At 44.2% G+C, this 16,949-nt stretch overlaps 1 protein-coding gene across 1 annotated transcript; it reads left to right on the forward strand.

Moving 5' to 3' along the window:
- Window positions 1–7,077: 7,077 nt before the first annotated feature.
- On the forward strand, window positions 7,078–9,621 carry LOC106695611 (C-C motif chemokine 23-like). Its single transcript, XM_014450195.2, has 3 exons — window positions 7,078–7,213; window positions 8,783–8,894; window positions 9,301–9,621. The coding sequence occupies exons 1-3, from the start codon at window positions 7,117–7,119 to the stop codon at window positions 9,431–9,433; spliced, it is 342 nt and encodes a 113-aa protein (XP_014305681.1). The 5' UTR covers window positions 7,078–7,116; the 3' UTR covers window positions 9,434–9,621.
- Window positions 9,622–16,949: the final 7,328 nt, after the last annotated feature.

Here is a 16,949-nt window from a genome sequence, read left to right on the forward strand (position 1 = left end):
TGGGAAGAAAACCATACCCCCAGGTAGCCCTACAGAACTTGGTGTATCTTAGATCTCTTGACAGCAGAAAAAAGGAGGGACCTGCATATTCCTTCAGGAAGAATGCTGCTACTACATCAACAAATCTGGAATAGTGGAACAAAACGTGTAGGCCCTGACTAAGCTGAGTGAAGAACTACATGCAAGACACTCCCAGAACAACTCTTCGGCTGGTTCCAAAGCCCCTTAGCTATCTGGGTCCTACCCATGATAGGACCCCTAATTCTCAACTGTGTCTTTTTCTTCTCCTAGCCCCCTGCCTCCTTAAGTTCATCCCCTCCCGCATCACGGATATGTCACGGCTGACTGTAAATCAGCTTCTGCGCCATCCCTACGCTTGGCTACCGTCCTACCTGCCTCTGCCTGACCCCGGCCTTTAACCCCCCCCACCCCCCCGCTTCTTCCCTGGACAGCTGGAAGTAGTCAGAACGAACCTGCGCCCCCTATCACCGAAAGGCCGGGATGTTAGGTCTAAAGGGGGTCCAGGAGCTGATGCATGCCTCTGCCAGGCAGATGGTGACATAGATACTGGCCCCTTCCTAGAATCTGTAACAGACCAGTGCACCAGGTAGATGGTGATGCAGATACCGGTCCCACTTGGAATTCCTAACAGGTCAGCTACCAGACAGATGAGGACACCCGTGATGACCTCCGAGGCGGAACTTACACAGCTCATGCTCCCCCACCCTCACTGAACAGCTGTATAAAAAAATGCCCCTACTCCCTCTTGGCGCAACTCCACTGGCCCAACCCCAGGACCTGTGGACCTTGCCCGGGAGCGCAGAATAAATTCTCCTTCTTCAATCTGCCTGACTCTCTGACTCAGTTTCCTGCGCCACGAACCTCACATTTACAGTTCAAAAATGTTGCCATTTCCTCAAAATTCTCAGTATTCATGTCTGATTCTTTGTTTTGTTTTGTTTTGTTTTTTTACCCGAGGTTATGTTTATTGATTTGAGAGAGAGAGGAAGGGAGAGAGAAACCTTGATCTGATAGAGAAAGAAACATCAATTGGCTGCCTCCAGTACATGCCTCAACCAGGGATCCACCTGCAATGTCATGCCCTAACCAGGAATTGAATCAAGCCACAACCCCTGGTGCACTTGGTGCTTGGGACAGTACTCCAACCAAAGGAGCCACCCAGCCAGGGCTCCATGCCTGGTTTTTAATTCACCACTCTATTACACAGGGGCTACCATTGTGTAGTGATGACTCCAAAATTCCTGTAGATGGCATTTTGGAGGGAAAGAGCATCTGAAACCAACTGAATAACCCTTTACAGTGGTATGGGAAAATGTCACCCTCCCACCTTGGCTCAACACAGCCATTAATCTAGAAAAGTAACAATGCCACTTTTCTGAGGTCTACCCTGTGCGCACACATGGAGAAAATACTTAGGATGTTAAAGCCAGCATGTTAAATAATTTTTTTTGAAATACTGTAACTGGCATCCAATTTGGTTCCTTCACAGCCTTTTTTATAATTTTTTTACTTTACTCCTTGTTTGTTGTCTGGCACAACCTCCAGTATGTAAACTCCAAGAGAAAAGGGGCTGCATCTTATTCCCAGTGTCTAACATATAGTAATGGTTTTTATTTTTTATTATTATTTTTAGTAATGTTTTTAAATGGAACTCATTCCAAGATTAGCCTCATATGCAGGTGGATCTATTGTTATAATCAGGCTTCTGAAATTTTTAGCATCAATACTAAATCCCATCTTCATGTACTTCACAGGAAGACAGATTTCTTAAAGCCCAGGACAATACTAGAGCTTTTGCTTTCTGTAGTCATCAGAGGTTGCAAATTTCAACTAAGTATTCTGAGAAGTCCCACACAGGCTAAATGCAAGAACTATTCTATTTCAGCTCTAGCCGGTGGTTCAGTTGGATGAGCATCGTCCTGTACATTGAAAGGTTGTAGGTTTGATTCCTAGTCAGGGCACATACCTAAGTTGCAGGTTCAATCCCCAGATGGGGTGAATACAGGAGGCCACTCATTGATGTTTTTCTCTCTCGTTTTCTCTTTCTCCCCCTCCCTCCCTCCTTCAAATAAATAAACATATTCTCAGGTAAGGATAAAAAGAAGAGTACAAAGGACTTGTGCCAATATGTTTAGCTAAATTAATGGCCTCCACGATTTATACACTGAAGCCATTTCTAAGCAATAGGGGATAGAGAATGATAACAATTGCCTCTTGAACACACAACAAAATGTGCTCATCTTCTCTAGAGAAGCTTCCCTGACCTCTCCTCTAACTGTATCCTGCACCTCCCCCTGTGCTCCTACAGCTCCTGAGCTACCTCCAATCATGTCACCTGTAACATATCTACTTGATCGCCTCCGCCACTGGAGAGAGAGCTTCTTGATGCAGAAAACATAGTAATGCTTATCTCTGTGTACACAGTAGGTGTTTAATAAGTGTGCAGAGGCAGTTCAAACTATCAGATTTAATGAGGGGGGGGGACGGGTAATGATCTGTAACATAGACTCAGGATGTGAACTCCATTTAGCTAAGTGAAGTAAGGATGAACTGGGCATTCTCACACTCTACTCAAAATGGGATTCCCAAGCCCTAATGAGGTGATAATTCCCCTCCTTCCCTGCCCTCAACCCCCAAACCCAGTGGATTTATTGCAAGGGATACTATTCTAGGACTTAACTCTTTCCAGTTAAGGAATGTGAGACATGACAGAAGGAGTCAACCCTGGTTCTAGGAGGCTCCAAATGCATTCTGTGGGTCACCCACCTTCTGGCTGCAGGGAAACCTTTCACTTTCCCTGACTCATGGTAATATGGAGCCTTCCCCTTATATGCCTTGACTGGCACTGTGCTCATAACTCCATTCTAGGCACTTTCACATCTATTGTCATTTTGTCCTCCCAGCCTCTGGGAGCTGCAGGCAGGACTGGCAACTCCAGCAGTAATATGGCCTGGCAAAGGCCCTGCCTCATACTTTTTATCCCCCCCAAGCATATCCATATCCACGGTTGTATCTGATCCCAATCTGTTTTGTATAGGATAGAAAGCAAAACCTAGAGAATTTAACAGACTTGATCAAAGTCACACAGGATGTGTGTTAAGACCTAAGATCTTCCAACTTCTGGTCCAAAGAAGACCAAACTTCCTTAAAAGCTATGACCTTCTGAGATGGAACATATAGGGAAACTCTGAAGGTACCAGACTCTCAAACAGACTATAAAGATGCTGAGGAGCAGGAAACAGAGGTGGCCAATCTTAACATTCTGTGTTCTCCTAGAAAGACAGTGCTGAGATGCATGAGTATTGGGGAAAACATTAGGTGTTGGGGCCGAGAGCACTAGCCAGAAGAAGGTGAAATGCCTAAATCTAGAGAATTCATTGCAAGCAACTCCTGAGACTGGAATTCCAAGGTGAAGTGGAACACATGATCATTTTGTCAAGATAATAAGCCAAAAAGAGGTAAATCCTTTGGGTTTTACCCATATAGTATCCAAGTCACTGGGGAAAGTGGGACTGTAGATTGAAGAAACAAGTACACAATTATCCAAAGGGTTCAGGATGGAGTCTGGAGGTCAGTGAACTGGTTGAAGTAGTTCATCATAGCGGCCACACTCCACCCCTCAAAGCGGCCACACTCCACCCCTCAGCCAGCCAGCCCCACACCTCTTAAAGTGGAAAAGGCCTTCAACCCATCACAGCCTGTTCTTTGGCAGTCAAGGATGGGGGGCAATGACTTCAGGGCAAGTTAAATTCTTGACAGAAGTTTAAAGTGTCACTAGTATTTGACGGGTTCAAGCAAACCTTCAGGATTCTTTATGAAGCATTTTGCCTACTTCAGAAAGTGTTTCTAGCTCTGTTTATACCTGTTTCTAGCTTGCTCCAGGCTGGAACATCCAGCAAGAGAGGAAAATAAATCAGTAAACCATTATTGCGTACCTGCGATATGACAGGCACTATGTCAGGCAGGGGAAACGTGCTTTGGGAAGTGGTGGATAAGTATTAAGAAAGTCTTCCTCAAAATGTGATATCTGATTTTTATAAAAATTTATATGATCTTGCTTTGTTTTCAACAGAAAATATACATGGATATGGAACAAAATTTTTAGGAAATGGTAAGAAAACAAAAATTGCCCAGCATTCTGGACATAAAAGTAGTTTTGTCTTTTGCTATTGTTATTTAATAGTCTTTCTTGACCTAGTATATCTTATTATCATTACTTTATATTCAAACTCAAGTTATTAAAAGTTAGCATGCATGATATTTTATTTTATGGATACACCAAAATGTTATACCATCTTAGATAATAAAATCCTAATATGCAAATCGACCAAACTGCGGGATGATCGGTTGCTATAACACACACTGACCACCAGGAGGCAGACGCTCAATGCAGGAGCTTCCCCTTGGTGGTCAGTGATTTCCCACAGTGGGAGCGCCACTCAGCCAAAAGCCAGGCTCACAGCTGGTGAGCTCAGCAGCAGTGGCGGGAGCCTCTCCCACCTCTGCTGCAGGCGGGTGGTAAGGAGCAAGGGGTACTGGACTGAGAGAGCCCTGGACTGTGAGAGGGATGTCTGACTGCCACCTTAGGCCCAATCCCCCAAGCTGGCAGACAGACATCCCCCAAGTGATCCCAGACTGCAAGAGAGTGCAGGCTGGGCTCAGGACCTCCCCCAACTCCAGTGCACAAATATTTGTGCACTGGGTCTCTAGTCTATACATATAAAAAGCCAGAGACTGGGATGCCATAACGACCATAAGACTTTAACAACCGGTCAGTATGACGCCCACTGCAGCCAGCAAACTGACCCAATTGGGGGTGGGGCCAACTGGCCAACCTACAGGGGCCCTTCCTGCCAGCTGGCCCTGCCCTGATTTGTCACTCCCACCCCGATCGAGGGTGGGTGGTAGGGCAACCCCCCACCATGACCCTTCCCCCCCAGCCAGCCTCACCCCTCACTGATCAGCCTGCCCCACCCCAATTGGCCCCCACAGCCCCTCCCCTTCCTGGCCCTACCCCCAACCAGCCCCCCATCTCAATCGGGGCCAGGGCCCACCAGCCAATTGCCCACAGCCCCTCCCTTCAGCTGGCCTGGCTCTGATTGGGCCCCATTCAGGGTGGGCTGGCAGGCCAATCTCCCGCCATCTCTTCCTCCTGACAAACCTGGCCCCAGTCCAACCTGATTGGGGCTGGGTGGGCCAAACCCCACCAGTGCACGAGTTCATGCACTGGGCCTCTAGTCTATATAATAAAAGCCCAAGCAACCGTTAAGGCAAAACAGCCAGAATAACCAGTCGTTATGATGCGTACTGACCACCAGGAGGCAGACGCTCAATGCAGGAGCTGCCCCCCTGGTGGTCAGTGCACTTCCACAGGGGAAGTACCGCTCAGCCAGAAGCTGGGCTCACAGCTGGCAAGCGTAGCATCGGTGGGGGGAGCCTCTCCCACCTCCACGGCAGTGCTAAGGAGCAGCGAGCCGAGCATTAAGGAGCAGCAAGCAGGTGGGCGGTAAAGAGCAAGGGGTCCAAGACTGTGAGAGGGATGTCCACCAAGGGGTCCTGGACTGCGCGAGGGTGCAGGCCAGACTGAGGGCTCCCCTCCCCCAGTGCATGAATTTCTAAGAATTTACAATTCATCCTTGTTACTTAGCTTGGTCCATTCAAGTTGTTATAACTTTTCTCTATTATAAATTCAGCAGAGTACAGGCCCAGTGTGGCTGAGTGTTGACCTATGAACCAGGAGATCATGGTTAGATTCCCTGTCAGGGCATATACCTGGGTTTCAGGCTCAATCCTGGAGGCAGGGGGTGGGGGGCCCTTGCAGGAGGCAGCCAATTATTCTCTCTCATCATTGATGTTTCTATCTCTCTCTCCCTTTCCCTTCCTCTCTGAAATCAATATATATTTAAAGCCATTGGAGGGTTTCCAACAGGATTGAATTGATCTAACTTCCTTTTTAACAAACTCACTATGGCTGCAATGTGCAGAATGAGCTAAAGAGGGGCAAGGACAGAATCTCAATGAGAGACTAGGATGACTTGGACCAGGTGGAGAAAGTAGAGGTGGTAAGGAATAAGATGCTGGACATATTTTTTTTAAAAAAGCCAACATATTTGTTAATGGATTGGATGTGGGATATGAAACAAAGAGAAGAGTCCAGGGTAGAGATCCTATGTGAGGAGTCACACAACCAGGTTTACACATTAGAGCAGTGGTTCTCAACCTGTGGGCCGTGACCTCTTTAGGGGTCGAATGACCCTTTCACAGGAGTCGCTAAATACATCCTGCATATCAGATATTTACATTATGATTCATAACAATAGTAAAATTACAGTTATGAAGTAGCAACGAAAATAATTTTATGGTTGGGGTCACCACAACATGAGGAACTATATTAAAGGGTCGTGGCATTAGGAAGGTTGAGAACCACTTTATTAAAGCATTCCTTCAAGTGATTACCCCTGATAATAGGCTCTTTGTGCACTTGAAAGTAGTTAATTCCTTAGGGAAAAACTCTGATTTAGAAGATTAATTAAATCTCCTAAGGAAGGATCTTTAATAAAATAAGGTCACTCTTGCTGACTGTAAACAAAAAGTCAACTAGGTATTCATTCTGCAAAAAGGAGTTGGGAAAAAGTAAAGATTGCACTCTCGTATATACATACATGACCTTTACAAAGAGAAAGTAAGACGAAAGTAGTTCCTTTACCAAAAGGAAGGGGAAATTAAGGGGAGAGGCTGTTTTAACCACAGAGCTCAGTAAATTGTTAACACTCTTCCTATAGGACTTTCATGATCCATATAGGATGTGATTCCTGTCTTGGCTAAGGTCCTTGTCACCAATTTTGACACTTTTGCCTATGTTCATTGGGCAGTAGGGAAAGCCCCAAATCCTTGTTCCCTCAACTTCCTATTGAAATCCCAGGCTTGTTGCCGTTTTTAGAAATATCTGTTGTTGATATAGCCAAAGAATAGCACTCTTATGCCCTGTGACTTCCTGATCCTCCTCTTATAAATACAAGGGCAGAGCTGGGTCCAGGGAGTCAGGGAGCAAAGAGCCCAGGATCCTCAGGCCAGCGCTGTCTGCACACTGGGGAGATGAAGGTCTCTGCAGCTGCTCTCTCCTTCCTCATCCTTGCTGCTACCCTTGGATCCCCTGCCCATGGATCCCTGGCTCAGGAATCCTGGGATGATGGTGAGTTCAATGAGCCTTTTCACTGGGGGCCAATTGAACGGTAACTTGCAGTTAGGGAGGACACACAGAGGGACACTCTCCTGCAACATAGAGGTGAATCTGGCACTTGTTTAAAAGCAGTAGCAGTAGGTATAGACCTTTTTCTGCAGCTTTTGGTGCATGGGAAAAACCACATACAGAAGATTTGTCCCTTTTCATGGCCAGAATTATTTGATCCTTTCTCTTAGCCATCCATATCCATATCCATTCTCCTGGGAGCTTCTTGGCCTGAATTATTTTTTCAAAAGCAATAATTACTGTTCTGTTTTGGTTATAAAATTATAAATCTGGAGAAAGAAGCATAGAATCCTACGTTAGAACTATTATATACCACGTAGTGTAAAACTATCATTTTGAAGAAGAAATGGGACAATCTGGACAAGTGACTCACCAAAGTCCACCTAATCATTCTATCTATTTTTAAAAACTAATATCTAGCACTGTCTATGTACAAGCAGGCACTGCTCTAATTGCCTTATAGATGGTAATACATTGAATCATCTTAACAATCCTGGCATCAGGATTTTAGAGATGCTTAGGTGGGGCATGCCCAAACAAAGGTTGGGAACCACTGGTCTAGATGTATGTTGGAATGCAGAATCTTTCAGGCTTTACAAAGGTAATATAGCCCTGGCTGGTTTCTCAGTGGTTAGAGCATTGGCCCTCGGACAGAAGGGTCACAGGTTGGATTCCCAGTCTGGGGGAGGGGGTTAGGCTGAGAAATGGGGTAGGCAGAGATACTGAGACACTGCTACCTCCCAGTGACTTCTCTTTCCTTCTTGTCTGTTTCTCGCAAATAGAACCAAGCATGGTGATGCATCAGTTGAATCCCAGCGGGCCCTCTCCTGGTTAATGAGTCTGGCCAGGGTAATTCAGCAGTTGAGTGTTGACCCAGGAACCAACAGGTCACTGATTCAATTCTGGGTCAGGACACATGCCCAGGTTGCGGCCTCAGTCCCCAGTAGGGGCCGTGCAGCCTCTCTCTCATCGAAGTTTCTAACACTCTATCCCTCTTCCCTCCTCTCCTTCTAAAAATCAGTGAAAACACTTATGTGTTTTTTTTAAAGAAGGTAAGTGTTTAGTTGTGGCATATATTTAAATGCGGCTGGTGGGTACAGATCTGCTCAGTGGCTTCATTCACCTTTTTAGAGGACATGGGGAAAGAGTAAGGGTGCTGAGGATGGTGAACATCTACAGGGAAGATCAGATTGGGCCATGGGTCCCTCCTCCATTGATGACCTCTTCCTCCTGCCTGTCCTGGAGAAGGCTCACCTGGGGGAGAGGGTGCTCTCTGATGCCCCCTGCACGCATCAAACCCTTCCACTTCTGGAAGAAATGGTCCTGGCCCTCTTGTGTCCTTGGCCTGGGTGCCTCAACCAGGGGAAGTGTGAAGCAAGGAGATGCCAGCAAATGCTGTAGAGGAGGAAAACACGCCCTTTGAGCCCAGAGTCTTCTCACCCTCCCCAGTACTTTGAGGGAAGGAGGAATGGAAATAGTCTTTTCTAAAGACTGTCTTTTCTCTTACTATAGGCATTCACCGTCCTGCTGACTGCTGCCCGTCCTATACACCACGAAAAATCCGATGCAGATTCATGGAAAGTTACTTTTTAACGACCAGTGGGTGCTCCAAGCCTGCTGTCATGTAAGTACCAAGCATACCAGCCATATCTTGGGAGTAGGGACCTGATGATGGATGGATGCCCATAAAAGTCACATCCTCTGGATCCTGCAAGGTCAAGGGAGGCTGTGTCCTCATTCTTATCCTGATCCTGCAGAGCATCAGATATGAGATGTTCCCATTGAAGATGGAAGCTAGGAAAGGAAGGAGAGAGCAGGAGCAGGTCTGCACCAGGAAACTCCCATGAGTCACTAAGGAAGTCTCACGGGCTGAGGGAGCGTCTCAGAGAGGAGACACCCTGAGTGCCTGCAGCAGAGAAAGGAACAAGCTGGGCTGAGTGGAGAATCTGAAGGGCCGGGAAGATGGGGCTCCCCATCTCTATTTGCAGAACCCTCCTCAATGTATAATCTTTCTCCTCCTTGTTCCCCAGCTTCACCACCAAAAGGGGGCAGCGTGTCTGTGCCAACCCTGATAATGCGGAAGTTCAGGATTGTGTAACGAACCTGAACAGGACTCAACTCGAGGTACTGAGCAAATTGTTGACTGAAAAGCAGGGATACTAGGTCCCAGCCACCCATCTCCATTCTCTCTTACTTCACCTCCTGGAAGCTTCTTGGCCGGAATTATTTTGTCAAAAGCAGCAATTACTGTTCCGTTCTAGTTATAAAAACTGTGCATTAACAAAACGCATCCAATTTAACTTCACTTGATCTTTGAGAGGAAAAAGAAATGCAGGAATTGCTGAACTTTGGATTTGTGTTTTTCAAAATGAGACATCAGAGTATCATTTTTTAAGAAGCTAAAAACATGACTTATTCAGCCCAGGCCAGCATGGCTCAATGGTTAGAATGTAGGCCCTCACACCAAAGGGTCTTAGTTTTAACTTCCAGTCAACAGCAGTACCTGTTTTGCAGGTTTGATCCTGACCCTGATGGGGCACATGTGGGAGGCAATGAATCGATGCATCTCTCTCATATTGATGTTTCTCTCTCTCTCTCTTCTCCTCCTCTCCTCTCCTCTCCTCTCCTCTCCTCTCCTCTCCTCTCCTCTCCCCTTCTTCTTCTTCTTCTTCTTCCTCCTCCTCCCCCTCCCCCTCCCCCTCCCCCTTCTCTCTCTTCTTCTTCTTCTTCTTCTTTCTTTCTCTCTCTCTCTCTCTCTCTCTCTCTCTCTCTCTCTCTCTCTCTCTCTCTCTCATCTCTCTTCCCTCCCCACCTCCTTTCCACTGTCAATGGGAAAAAATATTGAGTAAGAATTTAAAAAATAAATAAAAATTTTAAAAACATGTCTCATTCAAATTTGACAGATCGCATATATGTCAAAGATGTACTTAACCTATTAATGAGGGAACCATACTGAATCTATTATCATCTGAGGAACAGAGATTTATACAGTTAGCTGGGGATGGCATTCTGAAATTTGGTTAACTTAGAGAAAAATAACGTAATATTTAATATTGCAATATAACTGTAACTTTTGCAATTATCTTTTCTACCAAAAAAAAAAAAAGCCCCACACATTTTCATCAGTGCTGGACAAAAATTTACAAGTTAACATGTAAGTGGTCTGATCAATAGTAAATAATAGTAAATAGAGCATCAATCAAAAGTTCATTCTCTTCACCCCTCACAGATGAAAGGAATCCTGTGGTGGGCCTTTTAGACAATTTCCCAATGTAATTGAAAGGCATGCAGTCATCCTGTTGCCTTATTTCCATTTGGAATATTTTTTCTTAATAGATATACTTCCTAAAAGATGTCGTCTTTAAACTTAAAGGACATTAAGGAAAACATTTCAAGTTGAAGTTAATATTAGTTTTACATCCATACCTTTAAAGCCTATACATTTATATTTACAATTAGTAAATCTTGGTCAACTCTCTCATAAAACTCTGAAGAAAGCACTGAATTCTAAACAACCAGAAAGCTTTTCTATGCGTCTATCATAAAGGCTGCATAGATTAATGGTTTGAAGTAAATAGATTTTGCCCAAGCTTCCTGTTTTATAGGTATTCATCTCAAAAGGCTTGAAAAACCAAGAGGATATGAGGATCAATCTCTAGAAAAACAAAAAACACCCAGGCATACTCAGCCAAAAATCTGAGTTCTGTGTGACTTAGTCGATACAGAGATAGATAATCATATAGAGAAAATATTCCTGCTGCAGAGAGGAATTTTGCCACAGAACTCAGCGTACTATACATAAGGACTTATGCACTATGCCCTGAGCTTATGTTTATTTTTCCTGTGAGATCATGAGTTACTAGAAGGGTAGGAACCTTGTCTTACCCATCTTTGTGTCTACAGTACTAGTTACAGCGCCTAGCATATTCTCTTTTAACTAGTTTATTTTTTTATAGTATATTTTTATTGATTTCAGAGAGGAAGGGAGAAGGAGAGAGAGAGAGAGATCAGTGATGAGAGAGAATCATTGGTTGGCTGACTCCTGCATGCCAGGTACTGGGGATCAAGCCCACAACCTGGGCATGTGCCCTTGGCCAGAATTGAACCTGGGAACCTCAGTCCTCAGGCCATCCCTCTATCCACTGAGCCAAAACAGCTAAGGCTAACTTGTTTATTGGTTGGCTTTTTTAAAATTGATTTTTTACAAAGAGGAAGGGATTGGGATAGAGAGTTAGGCACATCCATGAGAGAGAAATATCGATCAGCTGTCTCCTGCACACCCCTCACTGGGGATGTGCCCACAACCAAGGTACATGCCTTGACCTGAATTGAACCTGTGACCCTTCAGTCTGCAGGCCGACACTCTGTCCACTGAGCCAAACCAGCTAGGGCTAACTTATTTATTGATTGGCATTTTTTAATGAATGGGAATACTTATGCTAGCATGAAATAATTATCTTACAGTGTATTTCACAGTAGAAGTAATGAATGACCTAGTCTATTGAGCAGTTAGTTATCTCATTTGTCTTCCTCCAAACTGTTTGTCAGGCTTAGAACCCAGATGGCAGAGGTACCCAAGAAGATCAATACAAAAGTGGTTGTCCCTTGAAAGGTTTGATAATTCAAAGGGCTATTTTTAGTATCATGTTGAGGCTTCTTATAATCACTTCCCTTAAGCCACAAAGAATCCATTTGCTAAAGAGCACCATTGATTAGCTTAATAAGGATTAATGACATACAAGGCTCTAGGTGCCATGGACAAAGGATCATAACTGAGTTTTTATTGAAAAGAATATCTCCTTATATCTCAATAAATAGAATTATTAGGCAAGCATTTCATCTTTGCCAAGGAGGATGAAGAGATTTTTATTTTGTAATTAGTATCGTTAGGGGCATTTTTGATACATTTACTTATGTAGACATTTCTAACTATACCACTTAACCATTGTTTTTAAATTATGTTTTTCGTGATTTCAGAGAGAGAAAGGGAGAGGGAGAGGGAGATAGAAACATAATGAGAGAGAATCGCCCCCAGGATTGAGCCTGAAACCCGGGCAGGTGCACTGACTGGGAAGCAAATCATGACCCCCTGGTTCATGGGTCACTGCTCAACCACTGACCCATATTGGCTGGGCTTAACCAGCATTTTAGTTTTTATTTTTTAATTTTTTTTTTATTGACTTCAGAGAGGAAGGGAGAGGGAGAGAGAGATAGAAACACCAATGATGAGAGAGAATCATTGATTGGCTGCCTCCTGCACGCCCCCTACTGGGGATCAAACCTGTAACCCAGGCAGATGCCCTTGAGAGAAATCAGAACTGGGAGCCTTCATTCTCTATCCACTGAGCCAAACCAGCTAGGGCTTAACCATCATTTTAAACATTTATTTTTAATATTAGTATAACAATCTCTACATTGAAATTCTTAACACCAGTCTGCTCTCTAGATAACTTAATATGTTCTTAATAATACTGTTTACATAACTCATCTGACTAATTAAACATTTAATGTATAAATGTTCATCTAATTTAGATTACTGGCATATTATTAAAAAATTCTGAGTTAGCCGAACCGGTTTGGCTCAGTGGATAGAGCGTCGGCCTGCGGACTCAAGGGTCCCAGGTTCGATTCCGGTCAAGGGCATGTACTTTGGTTGCGGGTACATCCCCAGTAGGGGGTGTGCAGGAGGCGGCTGATCGATGTTTCTCTCTCATCGATGTTTCTAACTCTCTGTCCCTCTTCCTTCTTCTCTGTAAAAATTCAATAAAATATATTTTAAAAAAAATTCTGAGTTAATGGCATTTAAATTAATGCAAGTGTTCTATATTTATTGTCCTATAGAAGACAATTTGAGGTTAAGCTGAATTCCTCTCTTCTTTTACAGCCCTTCAAAAGTGTCAAAACCATTATGGGTTGTAAAAACACACACCATAGGCCCAATCTCATCCATGGGCCCTAAATATAAATATAAAGATATATAAATATACATATACATATAAATATACATATAAATATAAGCAGATGGTATATGAACACTTATATAACAAGGCTCATATGAATGTGTATAATAATTCAGACCTCATTACCACTTTTCCTCTATAATTAAAAAGCTTTTCCTGTCTATATCTTGTCTATATGATTATAAAATTGAAAATGCATGGGAGATATTAAATGCTAGAGATGGGCTGGAGCCCTACACAACTTACAGAATGGTAGAATTTTATTCCTGGCAGAAATTGTAGAGATTACCTAATTTGAACCCCTTTTTTATTTTACATATAACTAAAAACTCATAAATAAATATAATTTATAATTAACTTACAAATACTTGAAGAATAGCAGGCCTTCAAATGAATCCTTGTGTAATTCTTTCAAATTATTTTCACTGAGAACTTTGAAAAAATGTTAGTTATTTCTTTATGTTTTTAAATATATTTTTATTGATCTTAGAGAGGAAGGGAGAAAGAAAGAGAGAAACATCGATGATGGGAGAGAATTATTGATCAGCTACCTCCTGAATGCCCCACACTGGTGATCTAGCCCACGACCCCAGCATGTGCTCTGACCAGAAATCAAACTGGTGATCTGATTCACAGGTCAACCTTCAACCACTGGGCCATGCTGGCCTGGTTGTAAAGGTTATTTCTGAATCAAAATGCAAAATAACTACAACTATTTACTGCACAGAAATATATATATGGAAAACCTGGGTAAATGTGCCATGAAAATATCCTAATTTTTATTTAAGGATGGTGACCTCTGCTCTTTTTTCATTCAAACCTTTGGTCTCATGTCCTACTCTGTATGCATCTGTCTCCATCACTCACACATCCAAACACACACACACACACACACACACACACACACAAACAAACACGCACACACCTGTCCACTCTTCCCACTAAATCATATATTTAATGTCTACCCTCTAGATCACAGTCTGCTAGAACCCAAATCTGAGTGGTAACATTAGCAGATCTGCCATTTCCTCCGCTTCACGCATTTCTCTGATAATAAAACTACATATTTAATACAAAGCAACAATTGCGTGGTAAAAAAAAAAAATGCATCTCAGCATCAGGCTAGAGAAGCTTCCTGATGAGAAAACTGGAGAGGAGTCACCCTGGATAAATTCATTGCAGATCCAGGAAGGACTTTTATCCTTTGAAATGGGATAAAAAGAAAAAGTCATTTCCTAATAAATCCCCCTATACTTTTGCTGTGTGACTTAGAAGTTGGTCCAAAAGTTCATCTTCTGTAATTACATCTGCAAGATCAATTGTTCTTCTCCTGCAACAGGTGACATGAAACTGTTTCTCAGGCAAAGCAAAAGGATCAACTTAGTAAGACACCTAATTCCTATAATTTCTTACTTTAATTCTGGATTTTACCAAAATGATTGAATCGGGTGAATTATCACATTTGTTTTAGTTTTGCTTGGATTTCTGCTTTGCGCTTTTTTTTCCCTGCTTTGCTTTTTAAGCAGCCATTCACCAGCAACTATAACAGAAGCTCATTAGCATTTAAGAATAAAAACACAACCAGATAAGGCTCCCCCAACAACTGTGGGCAAAACGGGGCCACATGCTAAACCTGACTAGTTCAGGGGAGGCCTGTGTGGCAGCCTTACAAACTCAGAGAGTTAAAATAACCACAAAGGATGATCTGAAATTAAAACTTTTTTAAATATATATTTTTATTGATTTCAGAGAGGCAGGAAGAGGGACAGGGAGATAGAAACATCCAGTATGAGAGAAAATCATTGATCAGTTGCTCACAACTTGGGCATGTGCCCTGACTGGGAATCAAACCCGGACCCTTTAGTCCACAAGCCAGCGCTCTATACAGGGAGCCAAACTAGCTAGGACTGAAATTAAAACTTCTTAACTAAAAGCAGTAGTCATGTGCTAGGCAAGAATCTTACCTGACAAAGTTCAATTTTCACCTTAACTAAGCCTGTGTGTTGTCTTTTTGCATCTACCATAACATTCCTTTGGCATGTCAAAGTAATTTCCTTTTTCTAAACCCCTCAAAGCACAGGTGCCACATCAGAGGGGAGACCACAAATCTCCTCATTGTTATTGAATTAATTGCTGACTGTTAACTATCTTGTACCCACCTATGTAAAAGAAATATGTGTCTGTCATTTTACTTTTTATTCTATCACCAATGGATTTAATACATGTAAGTCTTATTTGGATTGTAATGTACCAAATAAGGTGCAAAACTGCCATTCTCTGGAGCATTTTCTCAATCTTTTGAGATTCTGCTTCCCAGCAATTGTCAGTTTGGCTCAAATAAACTCAAAAAATTCTCTACAGGTTTGAATATTTCTTAGGTTGACATAAACCAAAATGATCCATTTCCTCAACATAATTTTAAAACCACACAGCTAGGGGTGCAAAGAGGAGCGAGATAGTGTGTGTGTGTGTGTGTGTGTGTGTGTGTGTGTGTGTGAGAGAGAGAGAGAGAGAGAGAGAGAGAGAGAGAGAGAGAGAGAGAGAGAGAGAGAGAGAGAGAGAAGAGAGGGAAAGGAGGGGTGGGAGAGAGAGAGAGAGAAAGAGAGCAAGGGCGCGCGCGCGCTCAGGGAGGTAGACAACTTGTCTAAATCCTCAAGTCCCTTTTAAAGAACAGATACATAATAAAAACCTAAAGGAAACCACATTAGAAACACAGAGAGGTTTGCAAATCAAGAGGCTTCTTTCATCCCCAAAATACCAAACCAACACAAGGGGAGAAAAAATGAATGCAGTGGATCCATGTGCCAAAGTTTTGGTCCTGCCTCATGGAGACACTGCACTGGGGCAAATTTTGAAGAGGAAAATGGGAGGGCTGGGGGCAGAGAAAGAGCGAGCCAGTATGTGGCCTGCAAACTACAACAATGCAACCTCCATGAACAATGCGCCTCTGTCCTCTGGTAGATGGAGGTGTGCTGTTCTGTTGTGTTGTGTTTGTTTTTGTTGTGTGTGAGTGTCACTCGATGTGCCCTGGCATTTCCCCTCAGTCGGGGGAGTGGAGGTTGGGGTTCGGGTTTGGGAGAGCTCGGGTGAGGGCAGAGGAGGTGGGCAGGAGCCCGCAGCCATGGGCTGGGTGGGTACCTGTAGGCGCTGTGCCTCCTGAAGCTGCTTTCCGTGCAGTCACTGGCTGAGTCAGCCTCTTCCTCGTCCTCCCCTCCTCTTCCTCGGCGTCCTCGGAATCCAGGGCCGCCTCTGCCTCCCCGCCTCGTCGTCCTCTTCTCCATCGTGGTCAACGTACACCACACAGCATTGGGTCTGAGCCACGGAGCCCCTTATGACCCCCGGCGCTGGGGGTCGGGTCGGGGGAGGTGGGGGAGGAGCTGGCGGCTGCTACCTGGGGTGACTGCTGCCCCTGCTGCCCCCCGCCCCGCATCATCTAGGTCCCCACCTCAGCCACCTGGTCCTGCCTGGGAAGTGCCGCCAGGGGAGTGGAAGTGCCACCAAGAGAGCGGAGCCCTAGATGGGTCCTCACGTGGGTGGGGGCGGGGCCAGGGCTGCCTGGTGGAATGGACGTGGCGGGGACGAGCCAGGCTGCCTGGATGACTGTCCGTGGCGGGGCGGGCCCAGGGTTCCTGGGAGGAATGAAGGTGGGAAAGGTGGGCAAGACAACCGGGCATCGCCGGCATGGCGCTAAGCCGATTCCAGGTGGGCCTGGGTTGATT

This window comes from Myotis lucifugus, unplaced genomic scaffold (assembly GCF_000147115.1).
Source record: "Myotis lucifugus unplaced genomic scaffold, Myoluc2.0 scaffold_1813, whole genome shotgun sequence".
NCBI classification, from domain to species: Eukaryota; Metazoa; Chordata; class Mammalia; order Chiroptera; family Vespertilionidae; genus Myotis; species Myotis lucifugus.

What these genes read in the sequence shown, in the direction of transcription:
- LOC106695611 (XM_014450195.2), top strand. Translation starts at nt 7,117, where the DNA reads ATGAAGGTCTCTGCAGCTGCTCTCTCCTTCCTCATCCTTGCTGCTACC. An exon ending in TCAGGAATCCTGGGATGATG is followed by an intron (nt 7,214 to 8,782) that starts GTGAGTTCAATG and finishes CTCTTACTATAG; the next exon opens with GCATTCACCGTCCTGCTGAC. An exon ending in TGCTCCAAGCCTGCTGTCAT is followed by an intron (nt 8,895 to 9,300) that starts GTAAGTACCAAG and finishes CTTGTTCCCCAG; the next exon opens with CTTCACCACCAAAAGGGGGC.